The following is a 26765-nucleotide window of genomic DNA, read 5'->3' as shown; positions in this document are numbered from 1 at the left end:
GTTAGCTACAATCACATTGCTACACTAGAGCTTGGCAACAGAGACCGTGTCTCTAAAAATAAATAAACAAAAAAAAAAAAAATCCAAAACACAAGCAGTTGCAACTAAAAAGAATTACATAATTTAAATCTTTTTTTTAAAAAAGGACCTTTATTTAAATTTGAAAAAAAATCCTAAAGGCCTCTCATCTGATACTTAAATCTCTTTCCCATCTACCCACTCCCCAAAGTCTTTGCTAGGCAGCCACTCAACTATTAAATTCAACTGAAAACATGGATATATGAAAAGTGAGGTACATTTGTCAAGAAACTGTTGTGCATTTAGATGACTGTGACTGATTTGATTGACTAATTGGCCTATAAGGCCAAGAACACTGAATGTATCAATTTGGGTCTAGCCAACTTCCTTCTAAAGAATAATAATCATAATATTAAAAACAATAATAATTGCCATTTAGTGAGCACTCCCTAGGTAGTAATAGACACTGTCCTAAACACTTTACAAACTTTATTCATTCAGTTCTAATGACCATTTGAGAGGGATAATGTTATCTCCATCTTCCAAAGTGTAAGCTAGACTTAGAGATGTTAAATAATATGCTCAAAGTCGTTGGACTAGAAAAAGTAGAATCAGGATTGAAGCCTGTATCTGCCCATCTCCTAAACAACTGTGTCCTTTGATCATGCAGGGACTTGAAAAAGATAATTTTATTGAGGATCAAGGCTATAGGGCTGACCGAGAGGTGCTAAAACCATGTCTGGAATTCATTTAGACTGGAGCAGAGAATCATAAACCCTGCACATGAGGGTCTATAACTTGAGCTGTCAAATTCAGAAAAGTAAACTTAATCAGAAAAGAGCCACTAGGTCCTACAGTTTATGTGAACAAGAACCAAACATAGAAAAGTTGGCCAGCTAGAAAAGAAACAAGCCAGTACCACCACTTCCAGGAAAGAAATTTCAGAGCATGTGGGCTCATCAACCAGGTCAGGGGAGTGAGGACAAAAGGGACAAACAGCTTCCCACTCACCTCATCCCAACAAAGGATATGGAAAACAAGAGACAACAGAGACAGGGTAAGAAGGCTGAAAGTTATTTTAGTTGCTTTAATCCTCAGTTCATCAGCACTTAGAGTATTGATTATACTATTAAAAAAAAGGGTAGTTGGGGAATTGAATGAGATAAAACATGTACAATATTTAGCACAATATCTGATGTAAATATTAATAGCAGTAAATATTAGCTGCGGTTAGTATTGTTCTGGAGAATCACCTACAGCTAACTATAGTGTAGTTTCATGCAAATCATCATTGACTGGAGTCAGAAGACCTGGTCTGGGCCCAATGCAGTGGCTCACCCCTGTAATCCCAGTAGTTTGGGAGGCTGAGGTGGGAGGATTACTTGAGCCCAGGAGCTCAAGACCAGGCTAGACAGCAGAGTGAGACTCCATCTCTACAAAAAATTTAAAAATCGGCTGGGAATAGTGGCATGTGCCTGTAGTCCTAGTTACTTGGGAGGCTGAGGTGAGGGAATTACTTGAGCCCCAGTCGAGGCTGCAGTGAGCTGTGATCACATCTCTGCACTCCAGCCTGGGTGACAAAGCAAGACCCTATCTCAAAAAGAAGAAAGAGGAGGAGGAGGGGGGGGAGGGGGAGGGGGTGTAGGAGGGGGAGGGGGAGTGGGAGTGGGAGAAGGAGAAGGGGAGATCTGGTGTCAATCTTTTGTTTGCTTTGTGTTACCTGGAGAATTAAGCAAACGTGATGATTATCATGAAGAAATTTAAGTTAATAGATATTATAGACCAGTTTCTAATGAAGTAGACTCCAAGAAGTTAAAAAAAAAAAAAAAATGGCCACAACTATGGATACCAATTCTTAAAATGTCAACTGCTTTAGGAAAATTAGGATATGTTAAGTCTAGATTTTAGGAAAGCATTTGACAAACTTTCATACTGACTTTAACCCATTAATCATAGTCATTTTAAAGTCCCTGTCTAATGTCTTCAGTATGGTTCTGTGGATTGCTTTATCTCTTGACAATGGATGGTTTGTGTCATTTTTGTGTGAGTGTAATTTTTTTTTTTTTGAGATAGGGTCTTACTCTGTCACTCAGGTTGAAGTGCAGTGGTGTGATCACAGCTCACTGCAGCCTTGACTTCTTGAGCTCAACAGATCCTCCTGCCTTGGCCTCTCAAGTAGCTGGGACCACAGGTGTATGCCACCAAGGCTGGCTAATTTTTAATTTTATTGCAAAGATGGAGTCTTACTATGTCATCCAAGCTGATCTCAAATTCCTGACCTAAAGCCATCCTCCTGTCTTGGCTTCCCAAAGTGCTGGGATTACAGGCATGAGCTATAACTCCCAGCCCATAATTCGTTATTGAATGTTGCATGCTGTGCGTAGAAAAACAATAAAGACTGAGGTAAGTGGTATCTATACCCTGAAATAGACACATATCTTCTTCTTTCAGGCAATTAGTATGGGAGTTGAGTCAATCTAGTCAGTAGTTGAGCTGGGTTTGGGTTTTGTTTGGCTCTAGTTGCCTTCAGTGCACCACAACTTCAAGTTCCTCCAGCTGTGGGTTGCTTTTACTTTGTGTCTATTGTGGAGTCTGAGACACCTGAGGGCTTTTCTCTGTTTCTGTTCTGTGTTCAGCTTGCAGCAGGCCCAGCATGCCACTCCACAGACATGCACCTCCCTCTGCAGTAGTCTAGTGTTTCTTTCTTCTTACTTGCTGCCAGGCTTGTTGTAAGGCAGGGCAAGGGGTTTGCCTGGTATAGCCTCAAACTAAGGAAGGACTCTTGTGCCTGGGCCACGGCCTGGGGCTTTCTCAGTACTCCTCCCCCTCCTCCATCTTCCCTTCTCATCCCCGCAGCAAATTCTGCCTTGTGTCTAAGAAAGGTCTTGCATGGAGAGTTTCTACTCTGCCCTGGTGGTGGCTGACCTCTGTGCTTTGTTTGATTGCAGGTTCCTGAACCAGACAAGTGCCCTTCACCCTCCCCCAGGGCCATGGCTTTTGCTTCAAATAACAGCAGAGACAGAGAGAACAGCGAAGGCTTTGTACCTGCTTTCATCTCAGAGAAGGAATCTCTCAGGTCTCCTGTCCTGTCTCCAGTCTTTCTTGTGAATTCCCCATGGAGGCTTATGGAAAAGGATTTGAGAATGAGTGTCTATTCTTCTTGAGTCTAGATCTCTAGAAGATTCTGAACTGTCGCACTAGCCTACACTGGACCTTTAAGAATTTGTTAAAATTTTGGCTGCTTATTTTTTACCCACTCTTAAGACAGCTGCCCCTTTCTCCTCTACTCCCACAAAGATGTAGCAATTCATGTGCCCCATCTCTCCTCATAGGTCCTGTTGCCCTCTGAAATTCAGTTAACCTGGTTGTCTTGTGACCTCGGCTTTTTCATAGATTCAAGAAAATTTGTGATTTTATAAGTTATATAGCTTTTCCTCTCATTTGTAGGCTAGGGGTGACATGCTTTAAAGGTTTCTATATCCTAAGTGGAATGATTCGGATACGGCTGGCAAACTCAAATGCCTACAAAGTCCAGGCGGAGAATATACATGATCAAACGAGTCTAAGGGTGAAAGGTGTGAATTATGAGTAAATGAAGAATGCTTGACTACCTGAGGGCATACAAATATTTTTTAAATTACGCATGCTAAACCAAAAATGTCTTTAGAATTCAACTGACAAGTTGAATTTCCTAATTAAGATATTAGCAGAATTATGTGTTCAAACCTGGTTAAGCAGAACTGGTTGATTGATAACTAAAAAGAGCTTTAAAATGCATCATTTTCAATCTAAAAGGAAATTCTTATTGTCATGGCCAGCTGTCGCTACTGAGTCCTGTGCTAATTTTAATATTTTAAGGTTTGGAATGAAGATATGAAAAGAAGAGTATTCCGGTTTTCTTTCATGAAACTAAACCAAGAGTTATTGCTAATATACTTCATATTAAGATTCATGAAGTGCTTGACAAGCTAAAATAAAGAAACTTAATATGCATAAATGTAAGGTTCTAAAATTGGGCTTGATAAATCTACTTCAACTTTACAGGTGCATAGAATTGGTGAGAGTTGACTTACTAATAGAAGTTCATATGGTAATGACTTATGATTTCTATCACGTGCAAATTCAGTGAGTCAAAGTATGACATAATTGCCCCCAAAAAAGCTGCTTTGTCTTAGGTTATAATAACATCAGTGGAAGCAAAGTGTTCAGAACAAAGGAAGCCTTTAGTCCCACAGATTAGACATATGTGGAGTGTCTCGTTGCTGTATTTTACAAGGGTCATGGGCTTACTGGAATTCAGAAAGAGAAAGATGGCCAGGATGATAGTCTGGAAACTGTGCTCTCTGAGGAAAAGTTGAGTCAGAATGTTGAGTCTGGAAAGGGAAAACTTGGAAGAACAGAATAGCATCTTCAAACATTAGAAAAGAGCAGTGAGAGAGACTTGGCCCCCGCAGACCAGAAACATTCTAAATAATAGTGAATGAATTTGGATTCAATGAAACTGATGTAGTAAGTGTTATTTGATATGTTATTACTTTTGGGGTAAGGTGGACTGAAACACTTTCCCCTCCAGTCAGTAAAAACAAAAAACTAGTGATTAGAGAAAAGTGATTTATGTTTGTACCATTCATTATTAGTCAATGCAAGAAGATTGTAACATGTCTCGGAGCAAGGGAGGAGCAAAATCTCTGTTAGCAGGAAGCCAGCATTATGAATTTTATAAGAATATGATCAATTTTATGTTTATGAATGTAATATTAATTTCTCAAGTAGATGAGAGTTTTTTAAAGAAAATCAATCTTTAAACTGGTAGAATGGATTTAACTCCAGATACTCATGGAAGCTAAGAGGAGAACAGCTATAGTACAAATTTAGAACCCACTGTATCCATAAAAAGGTAGCTCACTCTTCCCACCTCCCCAGGAACAGTAACAGACAGTGAAGCCAGGCTATGTCTTCCTTCACAAAGAAGCTATAGCTGAGTGGAGGAGAAAAGCCATCAATTTCTAGTAATGAATAGAAGCTACAAATTGTTCAAGATACAGTCAAACAGAAGATGCTAAAAGTTAACTTTATTTCTAGGGAGTAGCTTGTGATCCAGGGAAAATAGGGAGTGGGGCAAGAGCTATTATGTTTGGCAGGATAATAAGTTAGAAAACCTTCAAAAGGCAGACTTCTGAGCCACACGAAGCATTTACTCACCATGATCTATCCAGAGAAAAGCAAGGTCCATCTTCCCTGAATTGTGCCCCTCTGTCCAGTATAGTAGAGACACATGGAAATGAAAGAAAGGGTTTGACTACAGGGTGCAGATAAAAAACCTGGTAAAAAGGCCTTCAGTTCGTTGTCTCTTAGTGAACAAAATAGAAATGTATAAACAAAGGATTATTTAATATAAAGCCATTATAACCAAAGAGAAGTAGCTTAATTTCAAATTAAGCCTGGGTGCTAACATAAGTGTAGAAGTAAATTTACAACCACTAATCCATGGAACACAGAGAATTGCTGCTGCCAGTGGTGGGAAACCTTGGTCTGCTTAGCAAGCTCAACGTACATGAGAAACAACCAAGGATTCCACCAAAATGAATGCCAAAGTGGGGGAGATGCTGAAAATAGAGGAACACAATGCAATAGAAAACTCCAGATTTTGAAGTAATACTTGCCCCCCCAAAAAAAAGATATATTGTCACACATACATGTGCACACACACACACACACACATTTTTTTGCGCTGCTCTTCCTTGCTTAATCTCCGATTTCTGCCATCCTGTTTCCCAGAGATGCACCCAGTCATTCCACCTCTAAAAGCTCAGTCCTGCCCTGTGTGCAGACGGCCTCACGTGCAGCCTCACAAGCCCTCATGCCTCAGTGGGAGCCGGGCCTGGTGCCTGGGCATTGGATGCTGGGTCCTCTCAGTCACTGCTCTTTTCATCGAGGAACGTGATCCCAGACTCATCTGGGATCACAGCTCCTCCCTAGATATGTAAGTAACTTCCAGTTCTCTTAGTCCTGACTATGCCTCGAAAATTTTAGAGTTTCTACTCTCCACTAAAAATTGATGATTTGGAAATTAAGAACCCATTTCTAATCCCCATTCTCTAGTGAATTAATGTGACTAGTACTCTCTTTTTTTAAATTCCCTTTGGGAAATGGAGCTTTTTGCCAGAATCTCCTCCTGACTGCTAGGCCCCGTTACCATGAGCTGACTTTCAAAATTGCACAGATCTAAGTTCCTAGAGAGCTGGGACCATATCTGGTTGGTTATGGCTGAATCCCCAGAGCATCATGCACAGCTCATGCTCAGCAAATATATCATTTTCAAATGTGTAAAAGGATGGCTACTCCCTTACCCTGTATTCCCAATCACTCTGCTCTACCCAAGGGTTGAGATGGTCCCTGAGTTATGTCAGATCTTCTGCTGCCCATTGTGTCCCCAGGATTTGGATAGACTCAGGCATAGTCCTTGGGCAAATGTCTTTTCTGTGAGCCTGGGCCTCAGAACCTCCTATGCACCACTAGGAATTCTGCTCTATCTCTCCCAGAATAAATAGCCTTCTTGGGGATGGTACCCAAGGTACTGAAATTTGGAAGCATTTATTCATTCACTCATTCATTCAACAAACACTTACAGAATGTTAGCCGTTGTGAGAGCACATGCAGCAGAAGTTGCTCTGACGACGATAAGGAAAACAAAGCTCTTTCCTGACACTAAGATCCTATGCTTTTAAAGAAAAAGGTGAGAAAAAGAAAGGGTAAATAACATAATCTGATGATCAATATATAACCAAGCAACCAGATACTATAATAAAGCAATTGCTTTAATAACTATTATTGCAAAAGGTATTGAAACAATAGATGCAAATGTCTCCTGAGAATGGTAAAACATCTCCCTGTGATTTCCCAGCCAGAACTGCATAATCTGAATCTAATTACCAGGAAATAATGTGCAAGCTCCAGTTGACAGACATTCCACAAAATAACTGGCCAATGCTTCTCAAACCTGCCAAGGTCAAAAGGCAAAATAAACACTGAGGAAGTATTGCAGCTTAAAGAGACTACAGAGACTTGACAACTAAGTGCAAATTGTGATCCTGGGACGAGACATAAAGGATATTATAGGAACAGTTAATAAATTTGACTATGAACTATGGATTAGATGATATTATATAAATGATATTTGTAATTAGCTGTGGTTATATAAGAGAATGTCCCTGTTTTATGAAACAAATGCTGAGGTATTTAAGGGTAAAAGAGCATGATGTTTGCAATTTATTCTCAAGTTGTTTAAAAAAAGAGAGAATGATAGAGCAATTGGGGTAAAATATTAACAACTATTAATTTGGAGAGTGTATCGAAATTCCTTCTACTCTTGCACCTTTTGTGTAAGCATGAAATGTTATCTAAATAAAAAGTTATAAAAATGTGAAATAACTGAGGGAGCTTTGCTCACTTCTGTAAGAGTGTTAAGAGTTAAGAAGGAACTGATAAGTTAAAACGTAGATAACTCAAACCCATTCTGCCTACCAAATTATGGGGTCACTATCAAACAACTTTCCTGTGAATAACAAGTACTTCTGGAAATAAAACACTCCTATTAAATTTAGACACAGATCTGAAGGAGTTCAACAAGATCCAGACAGGAACTACTAAAGGTCATTGCCAAACCTTAAGGATGGTAATAGAAGATAAGTTTCCTCCCTGGGAAAGGCCCTCTAGTGAGTACTGCAACCCATTCTCTGAAAGAAGGTTTAGAATAGTCTAGAATGTCTAGAATTTATTCCAGAAAATAGATCTGGAAAATTAGCAAAACCTCTTCTTAAACAGCTGCTTAAAAAAAAAAAAAAGTTAACTTTCACTGTGTTGGACACCCTATGAGTTGTTTGTCTTTCATTTCATTGTCAACAGAACACTGCAAGACTGGTGTTACCATGTCTACTTTTACATATGAAGAAAATGCAACTGAGAATTAGTGTAATTTGTTCCAACTCACAAAGGTAGGAAGTGATGGAAGTAAAATTCCAACACAAGGTCTGTGCTACTTCAAAACTTATATCCCAACCCATCAAGACAGCACAAATAGGCTGCATTTTGAAGAACTGGGTATCATTAAATGATAACTGAATGCATCCCAAACTCTAAATTAACTAATATTAAATTATTACATAAGAATCTTAATAAGATAGCCCTTAAGGCAAAAGACGACTTTTTATTGACTCCAAACAGTCAGAAAACTTAACTTTTCATTTTAATTCAAATATGTTCACATATACACCAGACCTTGAGCTTTTCCCTACCCCAGTTGTTTTCACTGATGGTTCTCTGTCTCTTTCTCTCTCTCTCTCTCTTTCTCTCTCTCTCCCGGCCTTCTCTCTCTCTCCCTACCTTCTCTCTCTCCCCTCCCCTCCCCACTCTCTCGCTCCTCCTCTCTTTTGCTCTCCCCCTCACTCTCTCTCCCTCTCTCCTTCTATCTTTCTCCCTCTCTCTCTCTCTTTCTATCCCCCTTCCTGCTCCCTGCCCCATTCCCTTTTCTGTTCTCTCTCTTTTAGACTGAGTGGTATAAAATGTTACAAAGTTTTCTGCTGCCCTCCAGTGGTCTTATCCTGGAAGTGGCAGTCACGATAGGAAAAATAGCAAAACCTTTATAGAAGATAATAATAAAATGACACACTCTTTTAGAGTGTTTTAAGATCATGGGCTTCAGGAGACAGAAAAGCACCTGTGATTACTAAAAAGTTATTAAACTTCACAGGGCCTCAACAACCACATTTATAAAGGAAAGGTTAAAATATCTCCTCATGGTCGTCCCATGGGTTGAGATAACATGCAAAAAGGTCTTGAAGTACAGTACTTGCTCAATAAAAGAAAAGTTTCACCTTATTTAAGCCTGACAACTTTCTATAAGGTTAAGGAAACTGAGGCTAAGCACAAATTACTTATTTTTTAAAGTTACCTCAGCCAGCATTGTGGGTAGAACTCAACCTATAATTCAAATTTTCATATTCTAAGTCTAGTTCTCTTCATGACATCTCAATATTCCAAAGTAACAGTTGCTAATAGGGAACCTTAAGAATTGTTAAAGTCTTAAGGGGATATTTTCACACACTGCTAGTGGTTGCCATTAAATCTGAAAAATATGCATTCCATGGATCAGTAGTCACATCTCTAGAACGGCATCTTAAAAATTGTGAGAAACACACAAAAATTTATGTAGTTGAAAACAAGCTAAATATAAGATATTTATTAAATAAACTTTGGTGCAATAATAATAATTGGTTTTATTTATTGGAAAATTTCTAGATGCCAGATGCTATTCTAAGAGGTATGAATGTATCAACACTAAAATGAAGTTGGCACTATTATTATCTCCATTCAACACACGAGGAAACAGAGAGACAGAGAGGTTAAGTAGCTTGTCCAAGATCACACATTTAGGAAGAAGGAGCACCAGGAATTGAACTGAGATGTCTTATTCAAGAGTCCATGTTCTAGTCACTTACCAATCTTCTTCTGAGACTGTCCATGGATCCACCCATGCTATCCCATTGTGTGGCAGCACCTATGTAATGGAATATAGTGAACCTTTGTTTAAAAAATGTTTCAATAGGTATTAAATTATATAGGGACATGCTTACATTAAAATATTAAGGGGAATAAACAGTATGCAAAACTGCATACTGTATTATTTCAGTTCTAGAAACCTGTGTGTGTGTATGTCTAAGGGTGTATAAATCAAAATCCAGACCTAATTAGTGGCTGTCTCCAAGTGATGGGTTATGTGTCTTTTTTTCTCCTTTGTGCTTTCTAAATATTCTGAATATTTGTTAATGAGACAGAACTGCTATGATCATCAGAAAATTTAGATTAAAAAATTCAGGGTGCCAAAAAATTCTAGAATACTTAAGAACAGCACTTAGTTTACCTTAAAAGTTAAAAATTGAATCCAGAAGTAAATATTTGCAAGAAAAACAATTATCAAGGATTGCTAACTTTTAGTTTCTTAAATAATGAATCCAGAAGTATAAATACAAAATATTTGCAAGAAAATATAATTATATCAAGGGTTGGGAGGAGAAGAAGGATGTTCAGACTAGAAAGGGTAGTACCTACCTAAAAGAGAGTGCTTAATAGAACTGTGCTGGATTAAGTTTGCACAGTGGACCCTATTTTAACTTATGTCAGCTCTACATAAGCAGTCTCCTGACAGTCGTCATTAGGATTCACTGGAGACTGGAATTATGCGGACAGAGGGCCTGTCTTCAGAAGAGAAAATGGGGGAAGAGCTTTGAACCCAGAGGTACAATCTCTGGATTGGAGAGTTTCAAAGGTGCCAGGGAAAAGCAGTACAAAGAGCCTTCTTTTTGACAATAACTCTAAAACACACTTTGCTCTGTGAACACCCATCCTGGGCAGGGCCTATCAGCAGGGCCAGATGAGCCTGTAGACACCCAGGGTGGCGCGTTCCCAGCCGCCCTGAGCATGCCAATCTTATCAGTTTTGATGGAAGCCTGGGGCTCCAGATAATGCTACTTGGCCCCAAACCCTGGACAGAGCATGCTTTTTCCTGTTTGGCTGGGAAAGGGAAGGCTGAACTGCTGAGTCTGACACTTAACAGGACTTCGGCATTCCCCTGAATACAGACTAGATCAGAGATTTTATTTTTTTAATTGAAAAGTAACTTGGGTTCTCTTTAGAAACCCTTATTTGGTGTGCGCATCTGGCTATTTCACAGAGATTTCAGTTTTGCAAAGAAGTAGGAGTTGATTTCTTCCCTCAGACAAGCTATTGGTTGTTGGTGGGCAACAGAAGTTGCTCAGCATAGACAGGGGGAAAAACGGTTCTGGCTGAGACTGAAAGAAAACCTCAAAGGAGAACTCTGAGAATTCATCTCAGGATGAAGCTACAAGGGCAAAGGAGAAGTACTTGTGACACAAGCAAATGGGGTCCATTGATCAACAGATGCAAGAAGATTCTTCTCCCAACTACTGTACCTCCTGCAACGATGAGAATCTGGCTCCTAGGAGGCCTGCTGCCATTCCTGCTGCTCCTCTCTGGCCTGCAGAGACCCACAGAGGGTTCTGAGGTAGGGGGACAATTGAGGGGGTGATCTCTTTATGATCAGTGCTCCAACAGAGCATTCACCCGGCCACAGCCTTTAAATGGCCCAAAACTTAGGCATTCGGAATCTAGTTTCATTCAGACATTTTAACGAATCATGTTAGTAAAGAGTGTTGAAAACAGTTATGAAAAATTGTAGAATCCTTCACTGTTAGTACACTTGACATTATGGATGCTAGTGGCATAAAGTTATTTTCCTGATCCACTGTAAAAATTAAGTAAAATATTGCTTCCATAGTACAAACAATGCAAAATAAACCAAGTCTATTTGGCTTTAAACTCTAGCATACAGATTGACTTAAGTTTTAAGTGAATATTTTAATAAAGATCTGTGTAACAAAAAACAACCTAATGTTAAGAGATGACAGAGTACATATTTGAGATCTAGTAACATATTAACAAAGTTTCAGAGTTCATCATGACAGTTGACAGAACATTGTATTATTGGTTTGGTTTGGCTCGGCTTGGCTTAAATAGATACCGTAGACCTATTTTAATACCTGATGTGAAGAGTTATTGGTTAAAATCATTTAATCAGTCTTAAAAATGTGTTCTAGTTTACAAACAACTAGCTGACGTCTCATCATAAATAACATAGTAAAAATACCAAATGGGATGTTCTTTAAGTTCCAGTTCCAACATCCTTAACATTGACTGGATGGAATGTGATCCTTTAACATGTCCCTCAATGAGTACTGTTTATTACGAAAACATCATTTCTTTGCCAAGAAAGAAATGTTTTAGAATTTACGTAATTTACATATGGCTCTAAATGATAGTCTGATGATATTTTGTGGACTTCTATTCAAATCTGTCATTTCAGTTTAGCATGCACTAGACGTGAATAAATAACATTCTGTTGGCTACCCATTAGAAAGGAATGTCCTTTTCCAGGAGGGGAGGGACTTTCCTAGGCACATTCCTGACCACTGTCCAACCCTTGACTCACTCTGCTGTCCCTGAGGGGGACAAATGTACTTGACTGGTAACGTGGGAAAAAACAACTGGGTGTGCTGAGTTTGGCTCTGCTCTTCATCCTCCTGGGAGTTAGCCTGATGGCAAAGGGCATCAGTTCTCTGTTTCCCCATGACAAGAATCTTACCTGGGCAGGCCCCAGTTCAGTACTGCCTGCAAACGAGTCGGTCCCATTCTGGAATTTGCTCTTAACAAGCCACTTGCTATCAGACCTAACAATGTGACTGCTGTAGCATGCCCTTTTTCAGTAAGAAAACAGATATTTTGGCTTTCATATTTTGCTATTTTTATTATCAATGTTTTCAGAACCCAGGTAGACAAGAAGGTTGTTACTTACGAGAGCCCCCTTAGTACTATTCATAGCTTAAGGATAAAGTTCAAGGATTTAATTTGGTTTTGGGCATTCATAAAAGTGATATTTTTGAAAACACAAGTGAGAGACTAGAAAGAGGGGGGAAAGTTGAGGAAACAGAAAGTGTAATTAAACTACAAGATTTTGAATTTTTTCTTCAAAGTACTTACTATGCAAACATGCTGTGATTTTAGTGATATTAAAAGAGTTACTTCCTCTCTGGGGAGATGAGTTTTTCAAGCTTTCAGTAACTTATTTATCAAACCAAATTCAATCTCTAGCACAGGTCATTGATGCAGGAAGGATTGGAACAGTGTAATGATTTTCAGTGTAACTTACTTCAGTAAATATTGGTTTCCAGGAGAAGACTTAGCCTTATAGAGTACAGCAAATCTGCAACCACATTCACCATCTGATTTGAAAAATTAAACTCAAGATTTTTCTTTTTTTATAGGTTGCAATTAAAATCGACTTTGACTTCGCACCAGGTTCTTTTGATGATCAGTACCAAGGCTGTAGCAAACAGGTTATGGAGAAACTAACTCAAGGGGATTATTTCACAAAAGACATAGAAGCCCAGAAGAATTATTTTAGGATGTGGCAAAAAGCCCACTTAGCCTGGTTTAACCAAGGAAAAGTTCTACCCCAGAACATGACTACCACACACGCTGTGGCTATTTTGTTTTATACATTGAACAGCAATGTTCGTTCTGACTTTACTAGAGCCATGGCCTCTGTTGCCAGGACTCCACAGCAGTATGAACGTTCATTCCACTTCAAATATTTACACTACTACCTCACCTCAGCAATCCAGCTGCTGAGGAAAGACAGCATCATGGAGAATGGCACTCTGTGCTATGAGGTGCATTATAGGACGAAGGATGTCCACTTCAATGCCTACACAGGGGCCACCATTCGATTTGGCCAATTCCTCTCCACATCCCTCCTGAAAGAAGAGGCACAGGAGTTTGGGAACCAGACACTATTTACCATATTCACCTGCCTGGGTGCACCTGTACAGTACTTCTCCCTCAAGAAGGAAGTCTTGATCCCTCCCTATGAGCTGTTTAAAGTTATAAATATGAGCTACCAACCAAGAGGAAACTGGTTGCAGTTGAGGTCAACTGGGAACCTGAGCACATATAACTGTCAGCTGCTAAAAGGTATTCTTTATCTAAATTGAGGCCACTCAGGATCACAGACCACTGTTCTTTTATAAAAGTTATTTTTTCTCAGTGGGTTTTTGGGGAAAGACCAAAAACATGAAAACTAGCCTTCGGTAATGATGGAACTGATAGATTAGAGAAAATCCACTTTATTTATTGACTTCTTCTCTTTTCTTCCTACTCCATTACCTCCAGGACAATAAGTTCTGCAATGAAATTATTACGTAAAAAATTGCAGACAGACAGAATAAAGCTTGACTGGAAGGTGGAGCATAAAGATAGCACTTTTACCTTCTCCCTCAAACTCATTGTTTTTGTCATTGTCATTACATGGATAAGGAGTTCTAAAAGTAAAGCAAGAGGCAAGATATTTATTCATTAATTTTCTGTTCATTAATCATCTTCTATTGTGATGGGGGCCCTGGAAATACAGAATGAATAAAGCAAAATTATAACCTAGGAGGATTTTTAGTCTAATGAGAAATGGAAATATGAACAAATGTATACACTCAAAAGTACTAAGTGATATACCAAATATTTAAGCAAACAGCTGTGGCTGCTCAGTGCAGGGAGCTACTCATTCTCTCCAGAAAAAGTGAGGAAGGCTTCATAATAGCCATATGGAACTTGTCGTGAGAATGGGGGTTTTCAATGAAAGAAAAGTCATTTTAAGCAAAGAATACCTTGCTGTGGTTTGAATGTGTCTTCCAATAAGTTCCTGTGTTGGAAGCTTAATCTCCAATGCAACAGTGGTATGAAATGGGCTCTAATAAGAGTTGATTGGATCTTTCCTAATAAGAGATGATTGGATAAATGGATTAATGTTGTTGTAATGTGAGCAGGTTAGTTATTGTGAGAGTGTGTTATTGTAAAGAGAATCTGATCACTGGAGCCTCTCTCTGTCTTGTGTACCCACTTCTCTTCCACCATGCTATGGTATAACATAAAGGCCCTCATCAGATGCTGGAGCCATGCTCTTGGACTTCCCATCCTCCAGAATTGTGAGAAATAAATTTATTTTCTTTACAGATTACCCAGTCTGTGATACTCTGTTATAGCAACAGAAAACAGACTAAGACACAGCATATGTTAATCACAAGGATTTCAAACAGCCTGGTGTCTTCAGGGACTCTGAAATTCTGGGTGGCTGGTGTGTAGGATGTGTAGGATATGGGAAAAGAATAGGAGTAGGAAGGGAGGAGGGGATTTATCCAGGTGGGAGAATTCTGACGGGGCCTCATTATAAAAGGTCTTGTATTTCATGCTAAGGACCTTTTAATTTTATGCTGTAGGTAATAAGAAGTCATTAGAAGTTTTTAAGGAGTAGAAATCAATTTGGTCAACATCTTAGAAAGGGCTCTGATGATATTGTGAAAAATGAACTGAAGCAGGAAAATTTGGAGATATCAAAATACAAAAAAAAGTTAAACTTTTTTTAAGAAAAACATGGCTGATTGAATTTTATGTTGCCACCTAGCCATTTCATGGAGGGGTAGTTGTGTAGCAAATCCTGTGCCCTTTTTGATTCAGAAAAATTAAAAAAAAAAGACTGTTCATATGTAAATTTATTCACACTCACAGTCAGCTGGAACCCAGTTGCAGGGTCTACCTTCAATATATGCCCAAATTTGTCTTCGCTCTATCATTATTGCTATGATTTATAATTCAGGCTCTCAGCATTTCTCAACATTTCAGGGTGGTAGTGTTGCAAAAGTGTTCAAACTGGCATCCACACTGAGGTCTAGAATCTGCTCACTCTGTCCTAGCTATAAATACAGACCAGGGAGAGGAGACCTATCAATACTTTCATCTCCTCACATGTCTCCTTGGAAACATGGCAGCGAAATGAGTGAAATGAGTATCTGCCCCACAGACACAGGAGATTAGTGTTTGTAGAGGATGAAAAACTATAGTAGAATATGAAGAAAACAGTGAGATTTTTATAATAAATGAAAACATTCATAGCCAGGTTCCAGGATTCTTTGGAACTACACCTGACTAGGATATGATTACTTCATTCTCATCATGAATTTGGAACATATAATTCTTCACTAGGATAGTAAGCACAGTAAAATATATTCAAGGAAAAATTACAGAAGATTTATATCAAGCATTGAGTGGGAAACTGAGGGAAAGGAGTATATAATATAAACCATTACTCACATTCTGCCACTCTATAAACCTCAAAGAAAAATATTTCAGGACACCCCCACCCAAATTAATGATCTTTGCTTTTCTATGGCGAAACTACCCAAATGCAACTTTAACTTAGTTTTGAGTTAAGGTTTAGCTGGGGTAGCCACATAGATCATTAAATTCTGACAGTTCGGTTGGTCTTAATGAAATATTTGGAATCACCAATCACACTTAAGGGAATCAATAATCTTGTGTCGCTCTGTAAGCTCCCTGGGGGCAGGAATTCGACCACATAGTATTTGAGAACTAGGCAGGCAGGCAGTTTGAGCCCAGACCCACTCTGTTTGAATTTATATCCCACTGTACCACTTAATAGCTATGTGTTCTTGGTCAAGTTGCTTAAATTCTTTTTTCATCTACCTAATAATCATCATAACAGAACCTCAGAAGATTTTTGTGAAAATGAAATAAAATGTAAAATTATTGGCCAAGTGCGGTGGCTCACACCCGTAATCCCAGCATTTTGGGAGGCCGAGGCGGGTGGATCAATTGAGGCCAGGAGTTTGAGACCAGCCTGGCCAACATGGTGAAACCTCGTCTCTACAAAAAGATACAAAAAGTAGCCGGGTATCATGGCACATACCTGTAGTCCCAGCTACTGGGGAGGCTGAGGTAGGAGAATCGCTTGAATACAGGAGGCGGAGGTTGCAGTGAGCTGAAATCATGCCACTGCACTCCAGCCTGGGCGATAGAGTGAGACTCCATTTTAAAAGAAAAATAAATAAATAAAATTATTTATATATTCTATAGCATATAATAATGGTAAATTAGTGTTAGCTATTACTAACTTCAGTCCTCTGGCACACAGAAGTGCCCAGCCTATTTTGTTGAATGAGTGAATGAATGATGGTGAATATACCTCTAAGCAATCTGAGCCTTAGACTACATGACCATATAACACAATTAATTAAAAACAGTTCCAATATTTGAAGAAGGGAAGATATTCTAGAAGCTTCAACGCCTAGTCAAAAGTAAGCTGTTGTCACAATGTAAATGATCAACATGGTCACTTGCAATGTGAGTTACCGTAACTAAATTTTTCCCAGAAATTTATCAATTAGAAGCTTCTGTGGCCATGCAGAAAAGCTTGTAAACGGCAGAATAAAAATACCACTGGTCATGATGTGAATCATCCCGTTGTTTGGGGGATCCACAGTCTACACTGTGAGTCACTTAGTAGCCTTCTCAGTTATCAGATCTGCTGTCTCGGTATTGCAGTGTTTGTTTTCAAGTGACCCTCATTTTATTTCATAATGGCCCCAAAGTGCAAGAATAGTGATCTTGGTGATTCAGATATGCCCAAGAGAAAGTGCCTCCTTTGAATGAAAAGTTTAAAGTTCTCAACTTAATATTTTCTTTATAAATTGAAGTGAAGAGGGAAGAGATAGGTCAGAGGCATCATACAATCAGCCAAGAGCTGGAATTGGAGCATTTTCTCACCCTCCACAGCTATGAAACTATCTGGGAAGGTAAAAGAAGGAGAGGAATAAGCTCACATTGCAGGGATGCCTTTCTTCCTTTGATCCCAGACTCTGACTAAGGGTTGCAGAGAAGGCTGGTCCATCCTCTGGTTCCACCTGACCTACCTAAGCCTCATCTGCCATTGGCTAGTTAGCATCACAGTCATTTAGTTGAGGGCAAAAAATTGCAGTAATGCCCCCTTACCTATGGTTTTGCTTTCTCTGGTTTCAGTTACCCGCAGAACATATTAAATGGACAATTCCAGAGATAAAGAATTCCTAAGTTTTAAATGGTATGCCATTCTGAGTGGTGTGATGAAATCTTGTGCCTTCCCTCTCGGGATGTGAATCATCCCTTTGTTTGGGGGATCCACAGTCTACACTGTGAGTCACTTAGTAGCCCTCTCGTTTATCAGATCTGCTGTCTCGGTATTGCAGTGTTTTCAAGTGACCCTCATTTTATTTCGTAATGGCCCCAAAGTGAAAGAATAGTGATCTTGGAGATTCAGATATGCCCAAGAGAAAGTGCCACCTCTGAATGAAAAGTTTAAAGTTCTCAACTTAATAGAAAGAAAGAAAAAATTGTATGCTGAGGTTGCTAAGATCTATGGTAAAAAATGAATCTTCTACCTGTGGAATTGTGAAGAAGGAAAAAGAAATTCATGCTAGTTTTGCTGCCACACTTCAAACTTTATCATTGATGGTATATATATATATGTATATGTATATGTATATGTATATACATACATACACATATGAAAATAACATAGGGTTCACTACTACCTGTAGTTTCAGGAATCCACTGAATGTCTTGGAATGTATCCACTAAGGATAAAGGGACACTACTGAATACAGTCTTGGATAGGACACAATATCTATCTCTTATGATTTAAAAAATGTTTGATTGCCAGCCAGGTGCAGTGGCTCACGCCTATAATCTCAGCACTTTGGGAGGTCGAGGCAGGTGGATCACAAGGTCAGGAGATCGAGACCAGCCTGACCAACATGGTGAAAGCCGTCTCTACTAAAAATACAAAAATTAGCCAGGAGTGGTGGCACGAGCCTGTAATCCCAGCTACTCAGGAGGCTGAGGCAGTAGAATCACTTGAACCCAGGAGGCAGAGGTTGCAGTGAGCCAAGATCGCGCCACTGCACTCCAGCCTGGGCAACAGAGTGAGACTCCATCAAAAAAAAAAAAGTTTGATTGCCTTCAGAATGTTTTCAGTTATTCGCTACAGTGTTGTTTGTTTGTTTGTTTGTTTGTTTGTTTTTCTCTCAATCAGTAAGCAAAGGAACATCAGAAAGGTCCTTAAAGTGATTTATTTTAACTGATAAGTAGTACTTACCCCAACATTCTGGAGCAGTATTGGACTGAGCCATACATGAACAATAAGAGGAAGGAGGTAGTGTGTCTTTCTTATCTGGGATCCTTAACAGGGAGGAAGTAAGATCAGCGGACTCTCCCCAGACCCGACTTTCTAGATAGCTACTATTTCCCACTTCACTGCTCCACTAACCCCAGCCTAGGGAATTCACAGATGGTGTTCTGGAACACTGATATCTAACTCTTCACGAAACTGTAATCTTCTCTGGACAGTATTTCTCATTCTTTCAGCTTCGTTTTGTTTCATAAGCAGGAGCCACAAGCTATTCTGTGTCCCCAGAAGTCCCTATAAGCCAAGTGAATTATGTTTTCTCTCCTGTTCCCTCTCAATCTGACAGACATGATACTGGAAAGACCACTTGAAGACCTTTAAAATTACCCAGCAGCATACTGTAATTCTCCCAAAGAAGAGACAGTATATTAAAGAGCATAGCTTCTCCAGTCCTTCAATTTATGCTAAAATCAGTCCTGTTAGCATGTAACTCAAGTTTAAAGAGTTTCCAGGAATCTGTTGCTTTTAGAGAGACAAGAGATCAAATTAATAGAATTATATTATTTAAGGAAGTAAATTTGCAAAACGAAAAATTGTCATTCTAAACTAACAGCTTTCTCCTCTAATTATTCCATCACCCCTCACATGACCTGTACTGGTTGCCATAGAAACAGGTGTCTTCATGCCCATTGGAAGACTCAAAATATGTTAACAGAATGTTAGTTATTTGCCCTTAAATCTTGCTTCTTTCAGCAAAATAACCTATGCCAAAAATCTGTAGACACACAAATACATGCTCTGTTCTATATCATTGGATTCACAAAGAACAGGGATTTATTTGTTTAAATGTTTCACATAATCAAAATTCTTAACATGTTTCTAGAGAAATACAGGCAATTGTTTGTAGTCAGCCTAGTTTTACATGTAAACTTCACTTTTTAAAAACCTGTACGATTCTGGTGGGGAGAAAATGAATGAATGCATGTAAAATCTCTTAGAATAGTATCTGACAAATGTAAGTACTCAAAACTTTTAAGATACTATTATCATTATTATTATTTATTTTATTAGCTTTCTATTTTGCCTGTTTTCTTTTACTCTGGGCTTCAATTATCTAAAATTAATTTACCCTATTTGTGGCATCACAATGACCTTGAAGTAGAGTGTCTGTCTCAGATAAATGGATGAAAGAATGAGTCATTGAATAAATCTGGGAGACCACACGGCATGGTGGAAAGTGAATAAACTTTGGAGCCAGAAAGATTTGGGAATACGTTAGTAGCTAGGTGACCTTGTGCAAATGACTTAACCTCTGAGCCTGTTTCTTCATTTATAAAATGGAAGTGATACTCATCTTGTGGGAATGTTGTGATAGCATTGGTGTCTCTGCCTCCTCTCAAACACAACTGAGAAACTCTGGGAAAGTACTTTGCACATGGAAGTGGGATAATGGTTTAATGGCACAAACATGTGCTTCAGTGAAATTGATAGTAAGAAGAGAAACAAAGGAAGAGGCAGAAGGAATAACGCTTTTCATTTTCGGGTGCTAAGTTTTTGCTAGGTAATATTCTAAAATATTAACACTCTTGCTCCTTGCATTTTGACAGAAAGAGGCTATAGATAGCATTTGCCTCAAACACTAGACTTGGTATACTGCACGTCAGCTTTACCTTTTTCTGTTTAAGGACTATTTACTTCTGAACAGTCTGATAAAATTCAGATTCAGACTTCATGAAATAAAAGTTATAATCATTATGTATTTCTTCCAGACTTTATACCCTAAGGCAGAGATGACCAAAATCAGGTTATAATACACTGATAAAATGACATTTGTTTGGCAGTTTAGTTTACAAAATGTTTGGACACCCATTATCTGTTTAGTTTTCACAATCACCCTGTAAGTCAGGTTATTGACTCTGCTGTACTGATGTGAATGCTGAGATTCAGAGAGCTTAAGGGATTTGCGTAATATTATTCATAGTTTACAAATGACAAAAATAGGATCCTTCCCCATGTTTTCTAATAAGAATTCCAGGACAATATTCTCCATAGACTGGTTTCAGGGGATTCATCCATTCTTCAGCAAATATAACTGAGAAACTACCGTTAGTTTTAAGCTTCTTGACTATGACTGTTTACATTATAAATCAGTTCACACACACATAAATATGCAAATACACACATATTCATAAAATACAACAGTTACCCTTTTCATAGGCAGTGTTAATGCTAGTGTTTCTATTCTAACTTATTTTATTACATTATTAAACAATGATGGCTATGACCTCCTAAGCTGATGTCACAACCCATCAATGGATCACATTCTCCAATTTTAAAAATACTGTAAAAAGGTAAAGAGAAAATTAAAAACTTTGAAGAGATAGTCGAATAGAAAACTAAAGACAACTACAAAAGTAAAAAAATGTGAGGTATCCTCAAATAAAACTTTAGTTTGTAATTAATGCACGCTGTCTTTCATTTATTTTCCTAAATATATGGTCCATGTAACAACAATAATAATAATAATGCCAGGTAGAAATGATAATGGCCATAAAAGAGGTAGAGAAAAAGTATCAACAGAGTTAGTTACTTTAACCTGACATAATAAAATTAAACGGAAGCTATTTTTAACATCCTAATTATTATAAAGAGGACTTATGAATTTTTTTGAAGAATGACTATGATTGCAAGACAGTAGTGTCTATGTGTTTGTCTCTTATTTGGGCATCATCATAATAGCAGCTATTATTCATTCATTCAACAAATCAGTATTTATTGGTCACTTGCTATTTGCTAGGCACTATCCTAGGTGCAGGGAAGGAAACAGGTGAAAATCCCTGCCCTTGGGGATTTACATTCTATTGATGTGAGGCAGAAATAAACAAAATAAATAAGTATATTATGTCGTAGTTAGTAGGTGGTACATACTAAGATGAAAAATAAAGCAGAGTAAGGAGACAGTGAACACTATGGGAAGGAGTGGGAATATTAAACTGGGTGATCAGGGGAAACTTCACTGAGAGGGTGACATTTGAGCCAAGGTTGAAAGGAGATGAGAGAGCCAGTCCCATGTATATCTGAGGAAAGAGCATTCCAGGAAGAAAGCACAGCAAGTGCAAATGTCTCAAGTAAGAAGCAACAGCAAGGATACCAGTGTATGGGAATGAGAGAAAAGTAATAGAAAGCGAAGACAGAAGATGATGTAGATTCGATCACATAGGACCTTGAAGGCAGTTGTAAGGACTTTGGCTTTTCCTCTTAGATAGGATACCACTGAGAGGTTTTGGGCAGAGAACATAGAAGATTGTGTCAAAACTGACATAGCAGCCCAGTAGAGGATAAACTGTAATGAGGTAAGCAGAGAAACCAAGTAGGAGGCTATTTCAATCATTCAGTTGAGAGATGAAGGTGGTAGAGTGGAGGCAGTAAGGTTTGACGAGATTCAGAGCCAAAAAGAGGTCCTGACACACTGGAAGTGAAGAGTGAGGGGAAAAGAAGAGTGAAGAATGACTCCAAGGTTTGGCTAGAGTAACTGAAAGGATGGAGGTGGCACTCACTGAGATGGAGAAGCCTGGGGATGGAGTAGATTTAAGAGCAGGAGTTTGGTATTTGACATGTTATATCTGAGCTGTGCAATAGTAACCCAAGCAGAGATGTTGAGTGGACAGTTGATGCACGAGTGTAGAATTCCGAGTGACCCAGGATGGAAAGATAAATTTGAGGTCAGTGGGTTATGGGTGGTATTTAAAGCCAAGAGACTGGATGAGCTCCCCACAAAGGTGTATAAATAAAGGAGAGAAAATGTCCAAGGATCAAACCTCAGGACACTCCCATTTTAAAAGGTCAAGTACAAAGAAGATGGAGAGGCCAGGTGTGATGGCTCACACCTATAATCCCAGCACTCTGGGAGGCTGAGGTAGGTGGACTGCTTGAGCTCAGGAGTTCGAGACCAGCCTGGGCAATGTGGTAAAACCCCGTCTCTACCAAAAATACAAAAAAAAATAGCCAGGCATGGTTGTGTGCACCTGTAGTCCCAGCTACTTGGGAGGCTGAGGTGGAAGAATCACTTAAGCTGATGTTGCAGTGAGCAGAGATCGCACTGCTATACTCTAGCCTGGGTGACAGAGCAAGACCCATCTCAAAAAAAAAAAAAATGGAGAAGGAATGGCCAGTGAGGGAGGAGAAAATTGATAGAGTTGGTGTCCTAAGAGCAAAATGAAGAGTAAGTATCAAGCAGGATGGAGTGATTCACTACCATAAATATGGTTGATAGGTCAAATACAGTGAGGACTGAGAATTGACATTACATTCCAGGAAGAACAACATATAATCTCTTAAATCAGACTCTCTAGGTTAAATACTGGCTCTGTCACTTACTGTGTGGCCTAACAGAGACCCTTAAGCTCTCTAAATACTGGGAAAGGCTGGGACTGGAAATCCTTGTGATCTTTAGCCTCAGTGAAGAGGAAAAAAAACCAAAAATTGTTTGAGAACCATTCTAATGATTGACCTGCTAAAGTGGTATTAATGCTTCCTAAGTCTCTGTAGGGATTCATATAATTTGATTTTAACACAAACTTTGACAAAAATTTAGAAAGACGTATGCTCTTAATTTTCCTTGCCAACTCTTATTGGTGAAAATTGAGGTCTTGAAAATTACTGTATCTACTCCAGCTTGGTGACAGAGTGAGAACTCCAACTCAAAAAAATAAGACAGAAATTACTGTATATATATATATATACAGTACACACATACACACACAGAGTAATTTCTGTCTTTTCTGTCTTGGAATTTCTACTTGTATACACACACACACACACACACACACACACACATTCCTATATAGAAATTCCAAAAACCTAAAAAATGTATATATTGTGTGAAAATAGTAGAAACGTATTTCTCCCTCATCTGGTTATCCTATCAAACAATATGAGCAAATATTGAGGCAATTAGAGTTGAATCTCTTCCTCCCAGAAACATCTTTTCTACCTTAAACAATAGTGAAAACTGGCTGCAAAGAGATTCCAGTCTTTATTTAGACTATATTTTACAGGGTTTCCATCTCCCATCTCATTTCAGTCCCCATCCCAATATATGGCCAATTATTCGTTATATCTGACAATATTTTTTTTTATTTTCCAGTTTTGCTTCCACACCTAACTGGCTGCTAACCTGTCCCACATTTCCTGTGAATGGTGTATATGTGTAGTTAGAACACACACACACACACACACACACACACACACACACACTCCAAACAGGATTGTGTGAATATTTCTTGCTCACCTTGTAATGAAAAATTCTATGGATGGACATGTAATACACAGACAAACAGATTAGTGGTTAAGAATGCAGAATTGAGACAAACTGGCCAAGTTTGAATGGTGCCTACACTACTTACAAGATGTGTGACATTGGCAAGTTTTTTCTCATCTGTGTATCACAATCTCATCAAGTAAAAACCAAGGATAATGAGAATAAAAATCTCATAGGTTTTTTGTGAGGCTTAAGTAAGTTAATATATAGCAAGGGCTCGAAATAGATCCTAGCACAAAATCAGCATTCAGTCTGTGTTAACTTTCATAATGGTGATGAAGATGATAATAATTAAGATGGGGATAATGCTAACAGTGATTATGCTGCTGGTGATGATAAAGATGGAAAATTAGATCTCTACCGCCAGCTGGCTGGGTAACCTGGGAGTACATCTTTTAACCTCTTGGTGTCTGTTTCATCATCTGCAAAATAAGCAAGTTATGTTAGAAAAATCTAAAATAATGTGTTTTAAGTAGCTAACTTCAAATGTTTTTATTAGGAATTTTCTAAGTTAAGTAAGTGGATCAATGGATAGATGACGTAGTTTTAAAAAAAACTCTGCTACCTAAAATATCTCTTTTGTTTTGTTTTTCACAGCTTCCAGCAAGAAATGCATCCCTGATCCTATAGCTATTGCATCTCTCTCCTTTTTGACCAGTGTCATCATCTTTTCCAAAAGCAGAGTATAAACGAATCTTGTGGCTCCTTTTATTTAAAAAAATATTTAAATAAAATCTTTTTTATTGGCCTTTTGGCTAGAAATGGACATTTATTTTCAAGGAAGGATGATCCCATCATACTTCTGCTGAAATCAGTGCATGGCCTCCTCTTTGCTAATTCTCTTATGCCTTTCCTTGTACCCCTTTTCCTTATTTCAATCTGGGCACCCTAAGTACTCTTGGGGAAATCACTTTGCCCAGCTAGCAACTGATGCAGAGCTGGCTCAGCCCACTGACTGTGATTGGCCTGTAACTCAGGCCTTAGCCAATCAGTATATTTCTTCTTCATGGACACAAAGATTCATGCGGGAATAGAAAATGATCCAATCAGAGCCTGTGAGATACAATCAGAGTACTTTTGTGGAATTGCAATTGGAAATAGAATGGGAGCTTCTTTTCTGAATGGATATTAATGAAAGCAGGGTAGGAGCTTATAGCTGCCAGCAAAGATCCTGCCACCAGGAGAGGAGACCCTATCTCCTTGAGAAAGGACCTAACACAACAAAGGAAGAGCTGATAAGTGAAAAGAAACTGAGACCTGATGAGAATGTATAAGCCTCTGGATCCAACTTTGCCTAAAGCTGAATACTACAAGATTTTTCATTATATAAATCAATAATTTATGTTTTTGCTTGCACATTTTGAATTAGATTTTCTGTCAAGCATCAAGCAGTTGAAGTTCCAATGAATACAAGGACTCTTCCTTATTTTTTTTAATTTAGTTATTCTAAATAGGAACAAATCAAAGAGGATCAAATTAGAAAGCAAAGGACAAATTCTTCACCAAACAGAAAAGCCTTGAACCCCAGAGATTAACCAAGGTGTGAATTTTCTTCAGAGATTTTTTATGAGCATTCAAGATTAAGCTAGTATGGCCTCAGATGAGAAGACACATGGAAACTTGAGAAATAAAAGGGAAAGTTAATGAAAGATGTTAGTGAAATTTCATTCACCAGCAGTAATGGGTGTTCATGCATGTTCCTAAGACATTACAAAAGTTAAAATTTGGGGGAGGAGCCAAGATGGCCGAATAGGAACAGCTCCGGTCTACAGCTCCCAGCGTGAGCGACGCAGAAGACAGGGGATTTCTGCATTTCCATCTGAGGTACCGGGTTCATCTCACTAGGGAGTGTCAGACAGTGGGCGCAGGCCAGTGGGTGCGCGCACCGTGCGCGAGGCGAAGCAGGGCGAGGCATTGCCTCACCTGGGAAGCGCAAGGGGTCAGGGAGTTCCCTTTCCGAGTCAAAGAAAGGGGTGACGGACGCACCTGGAAAATCGGGTCACTCCCACCCGAATATTGCGCTTTTCAGACCGGCTTAAAAAACGGCGCACCACGAGACTATATCCCACACCTGGCTCAGAGGGTCCTACGCCCACGGAATCTCGCTGATTGCTAGCGCGGCAGTCTGAGATCAAACTGCAAGGCAGCAGCGAGGCTGGGGGAGGGGCGCCCGCCATTGCCCAGGCTTGCTTAGGTAAACAAAGCAGCTGGGAAGCTCCAACTGGGTGGAGCCCACCACAGCTCAAGGAGGCTTGCCTGCCTCTGTAGGCTCCACCTCTGGGGGCAGGGCACAGACAAACAAAAAGACAGCAGTAACCTCTGCAGACTTAAATGTCCCTGTCTGACAGCTTTGAAGAGAGCAGTGGTTCTCCCAGCACGCAGCTGGAGATCTGAGAACAGGCAGACTGCCTCCTCGAGTGGGTCCCTGACCCCTGACCCCCGAGCAGCCTAACTGGGAGGCACCCCCCAGCAGGGGCACACTGACACCTCACACCGCAGGGTATTCCAACAGACCTGCAGCTGAGGGTCCTGTCTGTTAGAAGGAAAACTAACAAACAGAAAGGACATCCACACCGAAAACCCATCTGTACATCACCATCATCAAAGACCAAAAGTAGATAAAACCACAAAGATGGGGAAAAAACAGAACAGAAAAACTGGAAACTCTAAAACGCAGAGCACCTCTCCTCCTCCAAAGGAACGCAGTTCCTCACCAGCAACGGAACAAAGCTGGATGGAGAATGATTTTGACGAGCTGAGAGAAGAAGGCTTCAGACGATCAAATTA

At 39.2% G+C, this 26765-nt stretch overlaps 2 protein-coding genes across 3 annotated transcripts in view; one reads left to right on the top strand and one right to left on the bottom strand.

Annotated features, from left to right (window-relative positions):
• Positions 1-26765, bottom strand: part of PDE6H (phosphodiesterase 6H) — a 183953-nt gene that overhangs the window by 126862 nt on the left and 30326 nt on the right. Inside the window, exon 2 of one of the 2 annotated variants that reach the window (XM_055358728.2) lies at positions 9516-9574. The exons of the other annotated variant lie outside the window; for it this stretch is intronic. The gene's annotated coding sequence lies outside the window, so the exon portion shown is untranslated. The remainder of the gene's footprint in view (positions 1-9515; positions 9575-26765) is intronic. 2 annotated transcript variants of the gene reach the window in all.
• On the top strand, positions 10599-25655 carry ART4 (ADP-ribosyltransferase 4 (inactive) (Dombrock blood group)). Its single transcript, XM_004052794.5, has 3 exons — positions 10599-11098; positions 12915-13623; positions 24576-25655. Exons 1-3 carry the CDS (start codon positions 10910-10912, stop codon positions 24665-24667), a joined length of 990 nt encoding a protein of 329 aa, XP_004052842.1. The 5' UTR covers positions 10599-10909; the 3' UTR covers positions 24668-25655.

The sequence above is a fragment of the Gorilla gorilla genome, chromosome 10 (genome assembly GCF_029281585.2).
Source record: "Gorilla gorilla gorilla isolate KB3781 chromosome 10, NHGRI_mGorGor1-v2.1_pri, whole genome shotgun sequence".
NCBI classification, from domain to species: Eukaryota; Metazoa; Chordata; class Mammalia; order Primates; family Hominidae; genus Gorilla; species Gorilla gorilla.
The sequence above is the reverse complement of the archived record's forward strand: the minus strand, read 5'-3'. Positions and strand labels throughout refer to the sequence as shown.